The sequence below is a fragment of the Canis lupus genome, chromosome 20, assembly GCF_048164855.1.
Source record: "Canis lupus baileyi chromosome 20, mCanLup2.hap1, whole genome shotgun sequence".
NCBI lineage: Eukaryota > Metazoa > Chordata > Mammalia > Carnivora > Canidae > Canis > Canis lupus.
Window position 1 is genome coordinate 25145445 of NC_132857.1, and position 21110 is coordinate 25166554.

Below are 21110 nucleotides of genomic sequence, written 5' to 3' on the forward strand. Positions count from 1 at the left end.
TTAAAGAGGAAGGGAAATAGAGATAGTAGGAATGGAGGATACAATCACTTAAAGAGGAATCAACAAATGGGAAATGAGTATGGCAAAAAGATTTCCATACTTGGGGAAGAGCATCTATGTAAGGGAATAAGGAAACAAGACTGGTAAATTAGGAGACAGGCGAGGATTCCACAAAGGCCTTGAAACACGGAAGTTTGATTTAAAAGGGTAAATTCAATGAAAAAAAAATCTGATTAAAATAAGTGATTACAATGTTTCAGTGTATGACTCTAAGGTGGATTTTGGGTAGAAACTATAGAGAGACATTGACTAAAGAATCTAAATCGACTTTACTCCTTCCAGCTCTAAAACCGTATACCATCACATAGCCTAGCTCTTTCAAAAAGGTAGCAAGCTTTTACTCTGGGCTTGGGATATGAAATGCCATATACTCTTCTTTTTTTCTTACAGGATATGCTTTCCTTTATCAATGAGAAAGGACCACTCACAGAAGGCATATTCAGAAAACCAGGTAGTATAAAGTCATGCGGAATCCTAAAGAAGAAACTGAATTCTGGAGACAGAGTGAGGCATTACAGCAAATCTGTTCTTGTGGTAGCATTTGTTTTAAAGGTGGGGAAAGTTCTAGCTTTATCCACACATGAGTAAGTCAAGCTGTGATTGGTGTCTTTCATTATGATTGCCCAAGGAGCGACATGGGCAAAACTGATTAAGAGCTTCTCAAACTGGAAAACACTTCATGAATTCAAAATTTAAGGAAGGTACTGTAGGAGTTAAAAGCCCCATACATTAGAAATACTTTCTGTTTTCACCACACACCACCCACCTGAAGACTTCATGCAAAATACTAATACTAATATGACTACTAGTAATAATAAGAAATTTCAAAATATACACTGACACCTACATAATGTTTACCAAAGCAAACATCTGCTTTTGATGACTTCCTCACCACACTCCTAATGAAGGCAGTTTCCAAAAGAAAACTCATATGAAACATTTGAAGATAGGTATAGAAGTTCACAATAGTAAGCACATGTTTACTTTATGAGGAATCTAAAAAAGGCTCAGTGAGGCAACCAATCATTCTTAACCATCATTGTCTCATTGTCTCCTGTTTCTTAGTGCCTTTTATAAGTCATGGAGGAAGGATTTTGCCATTTGTGTCTCCTTTCACCACATCCTAGGCATCCTTTAGTTAATATTTGAGATGTCTATCCCACCATCCAAGGTTATAACGACATGGTAACCACCTCTAGCTACATGCCTCTTTCGATAAATCTATCTTTTGGAGTAGGTGCAACAGACAAAAGTACTTTGGTATTCTGAAAATTCAGTAGATCGACTCAAGAAATAGATTAATTTGGAAATTATACAGCTACATCACAGATGTCCCATTCTATTGCTAAAATGGTAATGGAGAAAGATGTGAGAACTAGAATAGAGAATTTAATCCATCTACCTTGGCACTTGCTAACAGCTCTCAACAAAACTATGTCAAGGCAGTAATGATGACACTCTTAAAACCAAGGTCATATGTGGTCCTTCCTTGTCACATTTGGTCTTTGCTTGTCCCCCATTACTGTTTAACTATATGAAAGATAGCAATAGTCTCTGACCACTACTACACTGGGCTAGAGTAAAACACGCCAGTAAATATATATATAGGCATCAAGACAAAAGGAAAAGAATGATCATCCATTAGGCACTTGAATACCATGATAAGTGTTTCCCTCTTGAAGGTGCACACATACAATTAATGTTTCTTGCAAGACTTAGTAGGGTCTTTTCTATTTCCGTGTTATAGGCACAGACTAGGAAGATGGTGACCACGTGTGCATAGAGTTCTTAGACATTTCTGAAGCTTTCCCTACCTAAAGTTGACTAATCTTTGTGGAGAATCAGACTCTGCAACCTTGGCCTGAATAGTATCATGTCAAGCTCTCTGGAGAATTGGTCTACACTAGAAATGAATACATCCTCAGGACCATCATGAGTTTGCCATTAGACTCTCTACTTTTGTATAGTTCAGGAAAGGAAGAATGATGCAATTATGAGAGTAGCTTTTGTAGTAGTTTGCATAAAAGCACACAAAAGAGTAAGTTCCATATGATGGAAGGGAGCTTTGTCTTCCTTTCCAGTGAAGGCTATGCTCTGCTTTGATGCTTTCATTTTTGTCAGAGAAAATCCACAACCTGCTTTTGCATGTACAAGTCAATGGAGAGTCAAGCTGACCCCCCCTGTGGGTCACAGTTTGGGTATCTATGAAGGAAGTAGGAACTCAACTGAAGTTTTCAACTAAGTGTTTTCTCTGTGATATTTCCAATATATATTTTGTATTATATATGCATATATATGTGTGTGTGTGTTTCTGTGTATATTTGTGTGTATTTTTTTTTATCCACATAAGGATTTTCTTGAAAATATCGAAGGAAGTTTACTTTCATCGGACCTCTATGAAAAATGGCTTGGTGTTCTTGACGAAGTGACTCAGAAGGAAAAAATAAATGCTGCCCAGAGGTAATGATGCAATAATTACTCTACTCTGGTCATGGCTCAGAAATACAGCCAATATACCATTACAAAATATTGGTTTCCTTCTTGCCACTTTGACCATTAAAATAACATTCAATGCCAAATGGTTTCTTTTTTTTAATAATAAATTTATTTGTTATTGGTGTTCAATTTACCAACATACAGAGTAACACCCAGTGCTCATTCCGTCAAGTGCCCCCCTCAGTGCCCATCACCTATTCACCCCTACCTCCTGCCCTCATCCCCTTCCATCACCCCTAGTTCATTTCCCAGAGTTAGGAGTCTTTATGTTCTGTCTCCCTTTCTGATATTTCCCACACATTTCTTCTCCCTTCCCTTATATTCCCTTTCACTATTATTTATATTCCCCAAATGAATGAGAACATACAATGCCAAATGATTTCAATTCTTCTCACCCACAGAGGCCAGTTTCAGAATACAGGCATGCCTTATGGCTATTATTGCTCTTCTCCTGACCTTATTAAGTAGACTCCTTAGTCATTGTACAACTTCTGAATATATGAAACTGGTAGACAAGTCAGTGGCTTAAGAGAGATGCCAGAGCATCAACAGCCCATGGTATAACCTTAAGTTTGTCAAATATTTAACCAGAGAGGGTTAGCTCAGAAATTGAATTTGGTAAAACATTTTTGTGTACGTTCATGCCTGGAACTCTGCTACAGCAGGTTGTATACTAGATCTAGTAAGATGTTCTCTGCTTTCCGTCTCTATACTTCCAACTGCTAAGTGCAATGACTTGCCTTATTCAAAAGTGCATCTTTCTGACTTTAGGCTTCTAACACAGCTGCCAAAAGTGAATGTTGTTCTCTTGCGATACCTTTTCGGTGTGTTATACAACATTGAGCAACAATCCTCATCCAATCAGATGACAGCTTATGATTTATCAGTGTGTATAGCCCCAAGTATTCTTTGTCCACCTAATTCCTGCAACTTGGAATTGGAAGACAACTTCATTAAAAAGGTAGAGAGATCTCTCATATATGTCTCATATGGGGTTTAGAATCCATGCTTTGAATCTGAAATGTGTAGTAGTAATTGCAAAGGATCAGTTCTGAAAAGTGCACATCTTCATTGCCTTCCTTGGAATAGCAGAGATCTTTATCCTACTCTGGTGGAATATGGGAAGGGGTGTTGTTAAATTGCGAAATATAGAGCAGTTGAGTCGCTTCTTTCCCATCCAGGAGATTCAATACTAGACTGACTAAACAAAAGAAAGAGAAGAGTGGCATAATATGATAGAAAAGACCTGGGCTCCGGAGTTTGACAAGCCGAGGTTCAACTCTCAGCCTGATCCTTGAGGGGGGAGCTTGTAACTTTGGGCAAAGCCATGGCTTCCTCATGACACAATGGTAACAAGACCCAGCTCCTGTGGTCGTTACTGGCACATCCTAGGTGATTCAGTCACTATGAGCGCCCATGGCTCCAAACACATTGGCCTTGCTCTGCAAGTTGTGGCTCATTTAGAATAATACTTGGCTACTCTTTTGCCTCTGCTACATCAGACAGAAACTAGTTAGATATTCCAGAACATCCTAATGAAGCCACAGATGCCTAATAAGATGACAGCTTTTCCCCAAGCTCATGCCGAGAGCCAGCATTAGGCAAAGCAAGACATGAGAAGGGAATGCGGTTAGACAGACCGACATGTTTTCTCTCCAGACCTGTGATTTTTACTCAAAAACAAAACAAAACATCAAAAAAAAATCCACAGGAATATCCTCTTTCCAAAAAACATTCTTCCCTCTTTAAGAAATGGATTTCATAGGATTTTGTCTATGCTTTACACATTTTAATCAGATATTATCCTAAGTTACAACCCAATATTTTCTGGAAGTAAAATTTTACACAATAAGTAAAGTTAAGAAGGTAGGTTGCTTTGAAAACTATTCTAGTTTTAAAGATGTAACCATTGGTATCACAATGTTAGGTATGAAATTAGGTGACAAATTAGGACTTTAGCCCACTGACTAGTAGAATTTTAAAATCTGTACCCAAAGTACAACAGAAAGTATCACACTAAGTTATTTTATTAGAGAACTTGGGTTTCTATATATTATTATCAACTCTGAATTGTTCATAGAAGTCTTTCACATTTTTGGTTAGATCCAAGGTCTATAAACAAAATGTGACTTATAACTCTTCCGTATAAAAAAGAGCACCCCATTGTGTTCTTTTTGCATTACAGGCTTCTCTTATACAGTTTTTGATTGAAAATTGCCTCAAGATATTTGGAGAAGACATCACTTCTCTCTTGGGAGAGAATTCAAAGAGTTGTCATAACAATGAGAAGGCTGCAGGTACTGTGAATAGTTTAATAGGCTTTAGGGAGACACAGACAGCAAGGTTGCCAGGGGTCATGGCAGATACTTAGCCCTGTTCTGGAGCCCAGAGCATCCCCAGGGCAATGATTCCCAGCTGCTCCTTCTCTGAAGGCTGGCTAGCAGGTCAGGGAGGTTTCACACTGTTGGAAACCCAAGAAAGCATAGAAACTTCAAGACATTTCTGGCAGTATTAGGAAATAGCATGGTATGATACAGTGTTTGGGGATTTTTTTAACACAATTTTAAATGGATCTCACATCTATATTATACATGTTGTTAAGCATATAATGCATAATTATTAATTTCTACTTATATAAATGTGCTCTGGTTGAAACCAGAGCAGGGGGGTTTTATTCCTGCTCCATCCTCTTTTTGATCAATGGCTCTTGAGGCACCACAGGATTCCGGTGCTCTTTAAAATGAGTAGAAAAGAACCAGCGTCATTGAGAGAAAAGGACTTGACTTGATGTCAAACCTAGGTATTTGTGTATTGGCGCTGGCTCTCAATTGGTCCCCATGTCTTCCATAAGGTAGCTTCTCCTCCTTTCATATGGTGGAGGAAGAGTTCCCAGAAGCAAGAGGGACTTTTCAAGAGTTAATGTGGGAGAGGACTGTGCAAAGGACCACGCCAAAGGTGGTGGTTTACAAGATGAGGAGGCATTATTTCTTAAGACCACACATCATAAAACTCACAGCAGCACCAGTACACGCATATCCTTTCCTTCACTGGCTTTTCCTCCTCAGTTCTGTACACCAGCATTTCCTAAGGGGTATTCCAAGTAGGGTAGGAAGAATCTTTGAAATACTAACTCATTTATTTTACCTGAGATATTCCTTCCCTCATCCTTCTTCCTGTCTTAAGCTGCCTTAAGAGACAACTCACCTCCTCAGGGAATAGAAGCAAGAGGAGAATATGAGGAAAACGGTGCTCTTTGATGCTTATGAGTCTTAAAGACTTAGCTTTCTAGGAAACAGAAATGATTCATGGCATAGAGTAGAAGATTTACGTGGCAATCTCAAGGGGAAAAAGCCCAAAACCACTAGGTAGGTACATGGGATATCTGTACCATTTCCTGCATGGAAACCAAATGGAAGCAGAAATTCCTCACAGAACAGTGAGCTGACATGTCTAAGAACAATGGGGCCCTCTATGTCCATGCAGAGTTTCTTATACCTCAACATGGAACATGTATCTCCATCAGTCCCAGAAGAGTATGGAAGAAAAAGGAAGCCACTGGGTGTGAAAGACATGCCTCAGCAATAGGAGTACAGGCCAATTTCCCAGGACCAGAGAGCAGTCTGGACCCCGCAGCGGCTATTTATATACATCAATGACACAGAGCAATCAGATAAGTGCACTTCACCATTTTACAACCTGTCTGGCACCAGAACACTCCAGAACAGACACACTCATGGGGGCAATTAAGAAAACCTAAATCTCTACCAGTCTCGGAACAGAGAACCAAACTGGACAACAAGTGAGCTATTTAGAACTACAGAACTGTACATTTCTGACTTATGCCAGTGTATAGACGGAGATTGCTATCAGTGCATATAGAATATATGATCCATGCATTGTTTTCCCTTTCCCAGAAAGGGTTCTCTCGTCAAATAGGCTTGGGAAATTCATATTTTCCTTTTGGAAGTCAAATGCACCAGTTTTTCCCAGATTTATTTGACATTATTCGACCCTTTTGAAGCGACCCCATTCATTAATGATCCTGGGAATATTTATTGCCTTGTGCCGAGTAGTATCTTATATATTTAGTTTAACTTGGTGTAGGAAGCATCATTTATGTTACAGTTGAGCAAACCAAAGCTTTAAAATGCTGAGCTTCCTAAGTGGCAGAACCAGGATGCTTCTGGTGCAGTGCTGGCCCCACATGAGTGGAGGTGCTGATGCACGTACTATATCCCAAAAAAGCCAAATTGCCCCGTGTTTAAGGTTATTTGGTGAAATGTTCCTCATCTTTTTATCCTTCGACAGCTTGTCTCATCTGTTGACTCTTAAAGCAATCGGTTATTTAAGCAATGTTAAGATACCTTCAAAGGGAAACATTCACAGCTGAGCAGTAGAAATTTGAACTCAGCTTCTCACTGCTGATCTCCTTTTCTTTGGAAAGTTCTTCCTTCAATAGGGAATGTTGAGTAATTAAAGATCATCTCTGGAAACTGGTGGTCTATCAATGCACTCCTAACCTCTTATTGTTTTGCATTTTCTATGTTTTCTTTCAAGCCTTGTACGTTTATGTAGGTGTATATACACATGTATGTTTGAGTGTGTGTGTGAGGAAGTGTGTTTCCACACTTCATTGTGGTTTAGGCTCTTTTCAGTAAATGTTAAACATATTTAACCAAAAACATCATCTCTGGGTGGGTTGGTGGGGTTGACAAGAGAACACAGACACCACCACATAGCCAGCATGTAATGACTACTTCCCAAGGACCCTGACTGCAGAAAGTCATCCTTGAAGATGGCCCAGAGCAGTGGAACCAGAGAAGTAGGGGTCAGGCAGATTGTGTCCTGAGAGGCAATTCCTTTGGATGGTAGAAACTTGAGCACTCAGAAACCCAAGGAGAGAATCTGAGGCTGAGGGGAGCCTCGCTGTGAAAGCACAGGATTAACAAACTCAGCTTGATTTGCATACCAAAAACTTATAGCTCTTAAAATCAGAAAAAAATAAAAAAATAAAATCAGATCTGATACCTGAACCCACTGATCACACCAGTAGAAAACAAACACCTACAGTTTCAGTGCCTCCAGATCAGTGTAATGGCAGTAACTGATGGCAGAGGAAATAATCACTTTGAGTCTGATCAAGTCCCTAGGTTTAACCGTCAGTCTGAAAGTTATTGGCAAGAACTCATCAATGTCATGAGGATGCTGTTAGCCAACATCAGAACATGGAGAGTTCTACACAACAAATGACTCAGTTTCCCTCTTCTAGCCTCTACAATGAACATGCTGTATAATGGCAATGGTGAAAATAAGTCTACGTGAATTAAAACACACTAATCTCCCTTCTTCCTTAGATTCTGACCAGAACACCAAGGAAAGCAGTGCTTTCACAAACTCGTCCTTTGGCCACTGTGCTGGCACTTGGCAGAACAACCAGTGCACAGCTGCACCGTCTGAAAAATCAGGACAGCTCTTTGGAGTTTCCCTCACGGATATCTTTCATAAGGACAACTTCCCCTTCCCAATACTGGTAGGTCTCAGTTTGGTCTTTTATTGCCTTCCTGAGGAGAGGGACCTCGGAGAGGCCAAGTGTCCTCATGCAAACCTACTCCAAATGGAGAAATCATTAGACAGCACCTGGCTTTGGGTGAGAAACTTGGTAGTGTCATTTGATTTACCTACTGCAGAGTCATGAGGCCAATACACTGAACGACGTTTTGTCCATTCCACTTGTTTCCACAGAGACCCATGTAGGCCTGTTCAGATCAGTCAAAATGGACTCTGTGTGCATGAATCATCTTCACATTCTGCTGTTGTCTTCCTAAACTCACAGTAGTCTCAGGTCTCTTTCAACTGAGTCTACTTAATCTAACAACTGAAAACATCTTACCTAAGCATAAAGACTCATCCTGAGGCATATATGAATCTGCTAATTCTAAAAGAGCATGTTAAATGACAGCCACAGAGTTTGGCCTGTGTTATCTCCAATCGGTGTACTGAATTGTCAGTATGGAAATTTGCAGAGTACCCAGGACCTCTGCAACCCTGCACTGGATTTGGGAATGTTATCCTAGTGGTGAAGAAATTAACCACGTTAGTTACATGCTAGCTGCTACCCCAGTCCTTGCATCACAGCAATTTTAGGGGGTAGCTAGAACTATCATCCTCCACACATTATAAATGGATTAGAAAATTTTCAGTACAGTTCGCATGTGCCCCAGGTTACACAATAGATCAGAAGCATAGTAGGTTTCTGAACTTTTGGTCCATCTGACTACAGCCCTTATATCTTTCTACACAGTAGGGAGAGGACATGAAGATAGAGCAAAGGACGTTGAAAGACTCATGAAGGGAATGTAATCAGAGAATAAGAGAGTATTTGAGCTTTTCTTTTAAAGAGGAAGGGAAATAGAGATAGTAGGAATGGAAGATACAATCACTTAAAGAGGAATCAACAAATGGGAAATGAGTATAGAAAAAGATTGCCATATATGGGGAAGAGCATCTATGGAAGGGAATAATGAGAAAAGACTGATAAAGTAGGAGACAGGTGAGGATTCCACAAGGCCTTGAAACATGGAAGTTTGATTTAAAAGGGTAAAGTCAATGAAAAAAATCTGATTTAAATAAGTGATTACAAAGTTTCAGTGTATGTAAGGTGGATTTTGGGTAAAACTATAGAGAGACATTGACTAAAGAATCTAAATTGACTTTACTTCTTGCAGCTCTAAAACTGTATACCATCCGATAGCCTAGCTCTTTCAAAAAGGAAGCAAGCTTTTGCTCTGGGCTTGGGATATGAAATGCCATATACTCTTCTTTTTTTCCTACATTATGTGCTTTCCTTATCAATCAAAAATGACCACTCACGGAAGGCATCTTCAGAAAATCAGCCAGTATAAAATCATGCAGAATCCTAAGAAAGAAACTAAATTCTGGGAACAGAGTGAACTTGGACAGTGAATCTGTTCTTCTGGTAGCATGTGTTTTAAAGGTGGGGAAAATTCTAGCTTTATCCACACATGAGTTACTCAAGCTGTGATGGTGTCTTTCATTATGATTGCCCAAGAACCAACATAGGCATAACTGATTAAGAACTTGTCAAACTGGAAAACACTTCATGAAATCAAAATTTAAGGAAGGTACTGTAGAAGGTAAAAGCTCCTTACATTAGAAATACTTTCTGTTTTCACCACACACCTCCCACCTGAGGACTCCATGCAAAAGACTAATACTAATGTGACTACTATAATAATAAGAAATTTCAAAATATACATTGACACATACATAATGTTTACCAAAGAAAACATCCTGTCTCTGATGACTTCCTCACCATGCTCCTAATGAAGGCAGTTTCCAAAAGAAAAATCACATGAAAAATTTCAGAATAGATCTAGAAGTTTACAATAGTAAGCAAATGTTTACTTTATGAGGAATATAAAAAGGCTCAGTGAGGCGACCAATCATTGTTAACCATCATTGTCTCCTGTTTCTTGATGCCTTTTACTTTATAAGTCATGGAGGAAGGATTTTGCCATTTGTGTCTCCTTTCACCAGATCCTAGGTTATCCTTTTGTTAATATTTGTGATGTCTAGCCCACCATCCAAGGTTATAACGACACAGTAACCAGCTCTAGCTACATGCCTCTTTTGATAAATCTAACTTTAGGAGTAGGTGCAATGGACAAAGGTAGTTTGGAATTCTGAAAATTCAATAGATCGTCTCAAGAACTAGATTAATTTGGAAATTATACAGCTACATCACAGATATCCCATTCTATTGCTAAAATGGTAATGGAGAAAGAACTGAAAACTAGAACAAAGAATTTAATCCATCTACCTTGGCACTTGCTAACAGCTCTGAACAAAACTATATTAAGGCAGTTATTATGGCACTCTTAGAACCAAGGTCATATGTGGTCCTTCCTTGTCACATTTGGTCTTTGCTTGTCCCCCATTACTGTTTAACTATATGAAAGATAGCAATAGTCTCTGACCATTACTACACTGAGCTAGAGTAAAACACACCAGTAAATATATATATAGGCATCAAGACACAAGGAAAAGAATGATCATCCATTAGGTACTTGAATACCATGATAAGTGTTTCCCTCTTGAAGGTGCACACATACAATTGATGTTTCTAGCAAGACTTAGTAGGGTCTTTTCTATTTCCGTGTTATAGGCACAGACTAGGAAGATGGTGACCACGTGTGCATAGAGTTCTTAGACATTTCTGAAGCTTTCCCTACCTAAAGTTGACTAATCTTTGTGGAGAATCAGACTCTGCAACCTTGGCCTGAATAGTATCATGTCAAACTCTCTGGAGAATTGGTCTACACTAGAAATGAATACATCCTCAGGAACATCAGGAGTTTGCCATTAGACCATCTACTTTTGTACAGTTAAGGAAAGGAAGAATGAAGCAATGATGAGAGTAGCTTTTGTAGTAGTTTGCAAAAAAGCACACAAAAGAGTAAGTGCCATATGATAGAAGGGAGCTTTGTCTTCCTTTCCACTGAAGCGTACGCTCTGCTTTGATGCTTTCGTTTTTGTTGGAGAAAATCCACAACCTGTTTTTGCACGTGCAATTCAATGGAGAGTATGAGGTGAACTCCGTGTGGGTCACAGTTTGGGTATCTATGAAGAAATTAGGGACTGAACTGAAGTTTTGAACTAAGTGTTTTCTCTGTGATATTTCCAATATATATTTTGTATCATATATACATATATTTGTGTGTGTGTGTGAGTCTCTACATCTGTGTGAGTGTGTCTGTTTGCATGTATTTATTTATTTTTCTAACCACATAAGGATTTTCTTGAAAATATCGAAGGAAGTTTACTTTCATCGGAACTCTATGAAAAATGGCTTGGTGTTCTTGACGAAGTGACTGAGGAGGAGAAAATAAATGCAGCCCAGAGGTAATGATGCAATAATTACTCTACTCTGGTCATGGCTCAGAAATACAGCCAATATACTATTAGGAAAATATTGGCTTCCTTCTTGCCACTTTGACCACTAAAATAACATTCAATGCCAAATAGTTTCAATTCTTCACACCCACGGAGGCCAGTTTCAGAATACAGGCATGCCTTATGGCTATTATTGCTCTTCTCCTGACCTTATTAACGTGGACTCCTTAGCCATTGTACACCTTCTGAATATATGAAAATGGTAGACAAAAGTCAGTGGCCTAAGAGAGATGCCAGAGCATCAACAGCCCATAGTATAGCCTTCAGTTTGTCAAACATTCAACTGGAGTGGGTTAGCTCAGAAATTGAATTCGGTAAAACATATTTGTATATATTCATGCCTGGAACTCTGCTACAGCAGGTTGTATACTAGTTCTAGTAAGATGTTCTCTGCTCTCTGTCTCTATACTTCCAGCTGCTAAGTGCAATGGCTTGCCTTATTCAAAAGTGCATCTTTCTGACTTTAGGCTTCTAGCTCAGCTGCCAAATGTGAATGTTGTTGTCTTGCGGTACCTTTTTGGAGTGTTATACAGCATTGAGCAAGAATCCTCACCCAACCAGATAACACCTTATGATTTATCAGTGTGTATAGCCCCAAGCATTCTTTGTCCACCTAATTCTGGCAGCTTGGAATTGGAAGAGAACTTCGTAAAAAAGGTAGGGAGAGCTCTCATATGTGTCCCCTGGGGTTTAGAATCCATGCTTTGAATCTGAAATGTGTAGTAGTAAATTGGATGGATCAGTTCTGAAAAGTGCACATCTTCATAGGCTTCCTTGGAATGGCAGAGTTTGCCATCCTTCTCTGGTGGAATATGGGAAGGGGTGTTGTTAAAGTGGGAAACACAGAGCAGTTGAGTCACTTCTTTCCCATCCAAGAGATTCAATACTAGACTGACTAAACAAAAGAGAGAGAAGAGTGATATAATATGGTAGAAAAGACCTTGGCTCTAGAGTTTGACAAGCCAAGGTTCAAATCTCAGCCTGATCCTTGAGGGGGGAACTTGTAAACTTGAGCGAAGGCATGGCTTCCTCATGACACAATGGTAACAAGACCTAGCTCCTGTGGTTGTTACTGGCACATCCTAGGTGTCTCGGGCACTATGAGCACCCATGGATCCAAACACATTGCCTTTGCTCTGCAAGTTGTGGCTCATTTAGAAAAATACTTGGCTACTCTTTTGCCTCTGCTACATCAGACAGAAACTAGTGAGATATTCCAGAACATCCTAATGAAGCCACACATGCCTAATAAGATGGCAGCTTTTCCCCAAGCTCATGCCAAGAGCCAGCGTTAGGCAAAGCAAGACCTGAGAAGGGACTGCAGTTAGACAGACAGACATGTTTTCTCCCCAGCCCTGTGAGTTTTTACTCAAAAAAAAAAAGAAAAGAATAGAAAAAGAAAAAGAAAACATAAAAAAAATATCCACAGGAGTATCCACATTCCAAAAAAATATTCTTCCCTATATAAGAAATGGATTTCATAGGATTTTGTCTATGCTTTATACATTTTAATCAGATATTATCCTAAGTTACAACCCAATATTTTCTGGAAGCAGAAGTTTACAAAATAAGTAAACTTTAAGAAGGTAGGTTACTTTGAAAGCTATCCTAGTTTTAAAGATGTAACCACTGGTATCACAATATTAGTTATTAAATGTCACAAATTAGGACTTTAGCCCACTGACTAGTAGTATTTTAAAATCTGTACCCAAAGTACAACAGAAAGTATCATGCTTTCTTATTTTATTAGAGAACTTGGGTTTCTATATATTTTTATCAACTCTGAAGTTTTCATAGAAGTCTTTCACATTTTTGGTTAGATCCAAGGTCTATAAACAAAATGTGACTTCTAACTCTTCCATATGAAAAAGAGCACCCCATTGTGTTCTTTTTGCATTACAGGCTTCTCTTATACAATTTTTGTATGAAAATTGCCTCGGGATATTTGGAGAAGACATCACTTCTCTCTTGGGAGAGAATTCAAAGAGTTGTCATAACAATGAGAAGGCTGCAGGTACTGTGAATAGTTTAATAGGCTTTAGGGAGACACAGACAGCAAGGTTGCCAGGGGTCATGGCAGATACTTAGCCCTGTTCTGGAGCCCAGAGCATCCCCAGGGCAATGATTCCCAGCTGCTCCTTCTCTGAAGGCTGGCTAACAGGTCAAGGGAAGTTTTACACTGTTGGAGACCCAAGAAAGCATAGAAACTTCAAGACATTTCTGGCAGTATTAGGAAATAGCATGGTATGATACAGTGTTTGGGGATTTTTTTTAACACAATTTTAAATGGATCCCACATCTATATTATATATGTTGTTAAGCATATAATGCATAATTATTAATTTCTACTTATAATATATAAATGTGCTCTGGTTGAAACCAGAGCAGGGGGGTTTTATTCCTGCTCCATCCTCTTTTTGATCAATGGCTCTTGAGGCACCACAGGATTCTGGTGCTCTTTAAAATGAGTTGAAAAGAACCAGCGTCATTGAGAGAAAAGGACTTGACTTGATGTCAAACCTAGGTATTTGTGTATTGGTGCTGGCTCTCAATTGGTCCCCATGTCTTCAATAAGGTAGCTTCTCCTCCTTTCATATGGTGGAGGAAGAGTTCCCAGAAGCAAGAGGGACTTTTCAAGAGTTAATGTGGGAGAGGACTGTGCAAAGGACCACGCCAAAGGTGGTGGTTTACAAGATGAGGAGGCTTTATTTCTTAAGACCACACATCATAAAACTCACAGCAACACCATTACACACATATCCTTTCCTTCACTGGCTTTTCCTCCTCAGTTCTGTACACCAGCATTTCCTAAGGAGTATTCCAAGTAGGGTAGGAAGAATCTTTGAAATACTAACTCATTTTTTTTTACCTGAGATATTCCTTCCCTCATCCTTCTTCCTGTCTTAAGCTGCCTTAAGAGACAACTCACCTCCTCAGGGAATAGAAGCAAGAGGAGAATATGAGGAAAACGGTGCTCTTTGATGCTTATGAGTCTTAAAGACTTAGCTTTCTAGGAAACAGAAATGATTCATGGCATAGAGTAGAAGATTTAGGTGGCAATCCCAAGGGGAAAAAGCCCAAAACCACTAGGTAGGTACATGGGATATCTGCACCATTTCCTGCATGGAAACCAAATGGAAGCAGAAATTCCTCACAGAACAGCGAGCTGACATGTCTAAGAACAATGGGACCCTCTATGTCCATGCAGAGTTTCTTATACCTCAACATGGAACATGTATCTCCTTCAGTCCCAGAAGAGTATGGAAGAAAAAGAAAGTCACTGGGTGTGAAAGACATGCCTCAGCAATAGGAGTACAGGTCAATTTCCCAGGACCAGAGAGCAGTCTGGACCCCGCAGCGGCTATTTATATACATCAATGACACAGAGCAATCAGATAAGTGGCACTTCACCATTTTACAACCTGTCTGGCACCAGAACACTCCAGAACAGACACACTCATGGGGGCAATTAAGAAAACCTAAATCTCTACCAGTCTCGGAACAGAGAATCAAACTGGACAACAAGTGAGCTATTTAGAACTACAGAACTGTACATTTCTGACTTATGCCAGTGTATAGACGGAGATTGCTATCAGTGCATATAGAATATATGATCCATGCATTGTTTTCCCTTTCCCAGAAAGGGTTCTCTCGTCAAATAGGCTTGGGAAATTCATATTTTCCTTTTGGAAGTCAAATGCACCAGTTTTTCCCAGATTTATTTGACATTATTCGACCCTTTTGAAGCGACCCCATTCATTAATGATCCTGGAAATATTTATTGCCTTGTGCCGAGTAGTATCTTATATATTTAGTTTAACTTGGTGTAGGCAGCATCATTTATGTTACAGTTGAGCAAACCAAAGCTTTAAAATGCTGAGTTTCGGGATCCCTGGGTGGCGCAGCGGTTTGGCGCCTGCCTTTGGCCCAGGGCGCGATCCTGGAGACCCGGGATCGAATCCCACATCGGGCTCCCGGTGCATGGAGCCTGCTTCTCCCTCTGCCTGTGTCTCTGCCTCTGTCTCTCTCTCTGTAACTATCATAAATAAATAAAAATTAAAAAAAATAAATAAAATAAAATGCTGAGCTTCCTAAGTGGCAGAACCAGGATGCTTCTGGTGCAGTGCTGGCCCCACACGAGTGGAGGTGCTGATGCACGTACTATATCCCAAAAAAGCCAAATTGCCCAGTGTTTAAGGTTATTTGGTGAAATGTTCCTCATCTTTTTATCCTTCGACAGCTTGTCTCATCTGTTGACTCTTAAAGCAATCGGTTATTTAAGAAATGTTAAGATATCTTCAAAGGGAAACATTCACAGCTGAGCAGTAGAAATTTGAACTCAGCTTCTCGCTGCTGATCTCCTTTTCTTTGGAAAGTTCTTCCTTCAATAGGGAATGTTGAGTAATTAAAAATCATCTCTGGAAACTGGTGGTCTATCAATGCACTCCTAACCTCTTATTGTTTTGCATTTTCTATGTTTTCTTTCAAGCCTTGTACGTTTATGTAGGTGTATATACACATGTATGTTTGAGTGTGTGTGTGAGGAAGTGTGTTTCCACACTTCATTGTGGTTTAGGCTCTTTACAGTAAATGTTAAACATATTTAACCAAAAACATCATCTCTGGGTGGGTTGGTGGGGTTGACAAGAGAACACAGACACCACATAGCCAGCATGTAATGACTACTTCCCAAGAACCCTGACTGCAGAAAGTCATCCTTGAAGATGGCCCAGAGCAGTGGAACCAGAGAAGTAGGGGTCAGGCAGATTGTGTCCTGAGAGGCAATTCCTTTGGATGGTAGAAACTTGAGCACTCAGAAACCCAAGGAGAGAATCTGAGGCTGAGGGGAGCCTGGTTGTGAAAGCACAGGATTAACAACCTAGCTTGATTTGCATACCAAAAACTTATAGCTCTTAAAATCAGAAAAAAATAAAAAAATAAAATCAGATCTGATACCTGAACCCACTGATCACACCAGTAGAAAACAAACACCTACAGTTTCAGTGCCTCCAGATCAGTGTAATGGCAGTAACTGATGGCAGAGGAAATAATCACTTTGAGTCTGATCAAGTCCCTAGGTTTAACCGTCAGTCTGAAAGTTATTGGCAAGAACTCATCAATGCCATGAGGATGCTGTTAGCCAACATCAGAACATGGAGAGTTCTACACAACAAATGACTCAGTTTCCCTCTTCTAGCCTCTACAATGAACATGCTGTATAATGGCAATGGTGAAAATAAGTCTACGTGAATTAAAACACACTAATCTCCCTTCTTCCTTAGATTCTGTACAGAACACCAAGGAAAGCAGTGCTTTCACAAACTCGTCCTTTGGCCACTGTGCTGGCACTTGGCAGAACAACCAGTGCACAGCTGCACCGTCTGAAAAATCAGGACAGCTCTTTGGAGTTTCCCTCACGGATATATTTCATAAGGACAACTTCCCGTTCCCAATACTGGTAGGTCTCAGTTTGGTCTTTTATTGCCTTCCTGAGGAGAGGGACCTCGGAGAGGCCAAGTGTCCTCATGCAAACCTACTTAAATGGAGAAATCATTAGACAGCACCTGGCTTTGGGTGAGAAACTTGGTAGTGTCATTTGATTTACCTACTGCAGAGTCATGAGGCCAATACACTGAACGACGTTTTGTCCATTCCACTTGTTTCCACAGAGACCCATGTAGGCCTGTTCAGATCAGTCAAAATGGACTCTGTGTGCATGAATCATCTTCACATTCTGCTGTTGTCTTCCTAAACTCACAGTAGTCTCAGGTCTCTTTCAACTGAGTCTACTTAATCTAACAACTGAAAACATCTTACCTAAGCATAAAGACTCATCTGGAGGCATATATGAATCTGCTAATTCTAAAAGAGGATGTTAAATGACAGCCAGAATTTGGCCTGTGTTATCTCCAATCGGTGTACTGAATTGTCAGTATGGAAATTTGCAGAGTACCCAGGACCTCTGCAATGCTGCACTAGATTTGGGAATGTTATCCTAGTGGTGAAGAAATTAACCACGTTAGTTACATGCTAGCTGCTACCCCAGTCCTTGCATCACAGCAATTTTAGGGGGTAGCTAGAACTATCATCTTCCACACATTATAAATGGATTAGAAAATTTTCAGTACAGTTCGCATGTGCCCCAGGTAACACAGTAGATCAGAAGCATAGTAGGTTTCTGAACCTTAGGTCCATCTGACTCCAGCGCTTATATCTTTCTACACTGTAGGGAGAGGACATGAAGATAGAGCAAAGGACGTTGAAAGACTCATGAAGGGAATGTAATCAGAGAATAAGAGAGTATTTGAGCTTTTCTTTTAAAGAGGAAGGGAAATAGAGATAGTAGGAATGGAGGATACAATCACTTAAAGAGGAATCAACAAATGGGAAATGGGTATAGAAAAAGATTTCCATATATGGGGAAGAGCATCTATGGAAGGGAATAATGAGAAAAGACTGATAAAGTAGGAGACAGGTGAGGATTCCACAAGGCCTTGAAACACGGAAGTTTGATTTAAAAGGGTAAAGTCAATGAAAAAAATCTGATTTAAATAAGTGATTACAAAGTTTCAGTGTATGTAAGGTGGATTTTGGGTAAAACTATAGAGAGACATTGACTAAAGAATCTAAACTGACTTTACTTCTTGGAGCTCTAAAACTGTATACCATCCGATAGCCTAGCTCTTTCAAAAAGGAAGCAAGCTTTTGCTCTGGGCTTGGGATATGAAATGCCATATACTCTTCTTTTTTTCCTACATTATGTGCTTTCCTTATCAAATCAAAAATGACCACTCATGGAAGGCATCTTCAGAAAATCAGCCAGTATAAAATCATGCAGAATCCTAAAAAAGAAACTAAATTCTGGGAACAGAGTGAACTTGGACAGTGAATCTGTTCTTCTGGTAGCATCTGTTTTAAAGGTGGGGAAAGTTCTAGCTTTATCCACACATGAGTTACTCAAGCTGTGATGGTGTCTTTCATTATGATTGCCCAAGAAAAAACATAGGCATAACTGATTAAGAACTTGTCAAACTGGAAAACACTTCATGAAATCAAAATTTAAGGAAGCTACTGTAGAAGGTAAAAGCTCCTTACATTAGAAATAGTTTCTGTTTTCACCAAACACCTCTCACCTGAGGACTCCATGCAAAAGACTAATACTAATGTGACTACTATAATAATAAGAAATTTCAAAATACACATTAACACATACATAATGTTTACCAAAGAAAACATCCTGTCTCTGATGACTTCCTCACCATGCTCCTAATGAAGGCAGTTTCCAAAAGAAAAATCACATGAAAAATTTCAGAATAGATCTAGAAGTTTACAATAGTAAGCAAATGTTTACTTTATGAGGAATATAAAAAGGCTCAGTGAGGCGACCAATCATTGTTAACCATCATTGTCTCCTGTTTCTTGATGCCTTTTACTTTATAAGTCATGGAGGAAGGATTTTGCCATTTGTGTCTCCTTTCACCAGATCCTAGGTATCCTTTTGTTAATATTTGTGATGTCTAGCCCACCATCCAAGGTTGTAACGACACAGTAACCAGCTCTAGCTACATGCCTCTTTTGATAAATCTAACTTTAGGAGTAGGTGCAACGGACAAATGTAGTTTGGAATTCTGAAAATTCAGTAGATCGACTCAAGAACTAGATTAATTTGGAAATTATACAGCTACATCACAGATATCCCATTCTATTGCTAAAATGGTAATGGAGAAAGAACTGAAAACTAGAACAAAGAATTTAATCCATCTACCTTGGCACTTGCTAACAGCTCTGAACAAAACTATATTAAGGCAGTTATTATGGCACTCTTAGAACCAAGGTCATATTTGGTCCTTTCTTGTCGCAAGTGGTCTTTCCTTGCCCCCCATTACTGTTCAACTATACGATAAATAGCAATAGTCCCTGACCACTACTACACTGGGCTAGAGTAAAACACACCAGTAAATATATATATAGGCATCAAGACACAGGGGAAAGAATGATGATACATTAGGTACTCGAATAGCATGAGAAGTGTTGCCCTCTTGAAGGTGCACACCTGCAATTGATGTTTCTAGCAAGGTTTAGTAGGGTCTTTTCCATTTCCATGTTATAGGCACAGACTAGGAAGATGGTGACCACGTGTGCATAGAGTTCTTAGACATTTCTGAAGCTTTCCCTACCTAAAGTTGACTAATCTTTGTGGAGAATCAGACTCTGCAACCTTGGCCTGAATAGTATCATGTCAAACTCTCTGGAGAATTGGTCTACACTAGAAATGAATACATCCTCAGGACCATCATGAGTTTGCCATTAGACTCTCTACTTTTGTACAGTTAAGGAAAGGAAGAATGAAGCAATGATGAGAGTAGCTTTTGTAGTAGTTTGCAAAAAAGCACACAAAAGAGTAAGTGCCATATGATAGAAGGGAGCTTTGTCTTCCTTTCCACTGAAGCGTACGCTCTGCTTTGATGCTTTCGTTTTTGTTGGAGAAAATCCACAACCTGTTTTTGCACATGCAAGTCAATGGAGAGTATGAGGTGAACTCCGTGTGGGTCACAGTTTGGGTATCTATGAAGAAATTAGGGACTGAACTGAAGTTTTGAACTAAGTGTTTTCTCTGTGATATTTCCAATATATATCTTTTATCATATATACATATATTTGTGTGTGTGTGAGTCTCTACATCTCTGTGAGTGTGTCTGTTTGCATGTATTTATTTATTTTTCTATCCACATAAGGATTTTCTTGAAAATATCGAAGGAAGTTTACTTTCATCGGAACTCTATGAAAAATGGCTTGATGTTCTTGACGAAGTGACTGAGGAGGAGAAAATAAATGCAGCCCAGAGGTAATGATGCAATAATTACTCTACTCTGGTCATGGCTCAGAAATACAGCCAATATACTATTAGGAAAATATTGGCTTCCTTCTTGCCACTTTGACCACTAAAATAACATTCAATGCCAAATAGTTTCAATTCTTCACACCCACGGAGGCCAGTTTCAGAATACAGGCATGCCTTATGGCTATTATTGCTCTTCGTCTGACCTTATTAACGTGGATTCCTTAGCCATTGTACACCTTCTGAATATATGAAAATGGTAGACAAAAGTCAGTGGCCTAAGAGAGATGCCAGAGCATCAACAGCCCATGGTATAACCTTCAGTTTGTCAACATTCAACCGGAGTGGGTTAGCTCAGAAATTGAATTCGGTAAAACATATTTGTATACATTCATGCCTGGAACTCTGCTACAGCAGGTTGTATACTAGATCTAGTAAGATGTTCTCTGCTCTCTGTCTCTATACTTCCAGCAGCTAAGTGCAATGACTTGCCTTATTCAAAAGTACATCTTTCTGACTTTAGGCTTCTAGCTCAGCTGCCAAATGTGAATGTTGTTGTCTTGCGGTACCTTTTTGGAGTGTTATACAGCATTGAGCAAGAATCCTCACCCAACCAGATAACACCTTATGATTTATCAGTGTGTATAGCCCCAAGCATTCTTTGTCCACCTAATTCTGGCAGCTTGGAATTGGAAGAGAACTTCGTAAAAAAGGTAGGGAGAGCTCTCATATGTGTCCCCTG

General features: G+C 39.5%; 1 protein-coding gene across 15 annotated transcripts in view; it reads left to right on the top strand.

Moving 5' to 3' along the window:
* The window catches only part of LOC140611775 (uncharacterized), a 121684-nt gene that overhangs the window by 61461 nt on the left and 39113 nt on the right, over positions 1–21110 (top strand). For 14 of the 15 annotated variants that reach the window (XR_012012981.1, XM_072788662.1, XM_072788661.1 and 11 more), the window contains 11 exons: positions 451–612; positions 2411–2520; positions 3328–3517; positions 4742–4853; positions 7911–8086; positions 11369–11478; positions 11997–12186; positions 13432–13543; positions 16812–16987; positions 20265–20374; positions 20892–21081. Coding sequence is in view for 13 of the 15 variants with exons in the window: in XM_072788662.1 (XP_072644763.1) it covers positions 451–612; positions 2411–2520; positions 3328–3517; positions 4742–4853; positions 7911–8086; positions 11369–11478; positions 11997–12186; positions 13432–13543; positions 16812–16987; positions 20265–20374; positions 20892–21081 (1638 nt within the window). In the remaining 2 variants the exon portion in view is untranslated. The remainder of the gene's footprint in view (positions 1–450; positions 613–2410; positions 2521–3327; positions 3518–4741; positions 4854–7910; positions 8087–11368; positions 11479–11996; positions 12187–13431; positions 13544–16811; positions 16988–20264; positions 20375–20891; positions 21082–21110) is intronic. The other variant, XR_012012982.1, reaches the window with a different exon arrangement.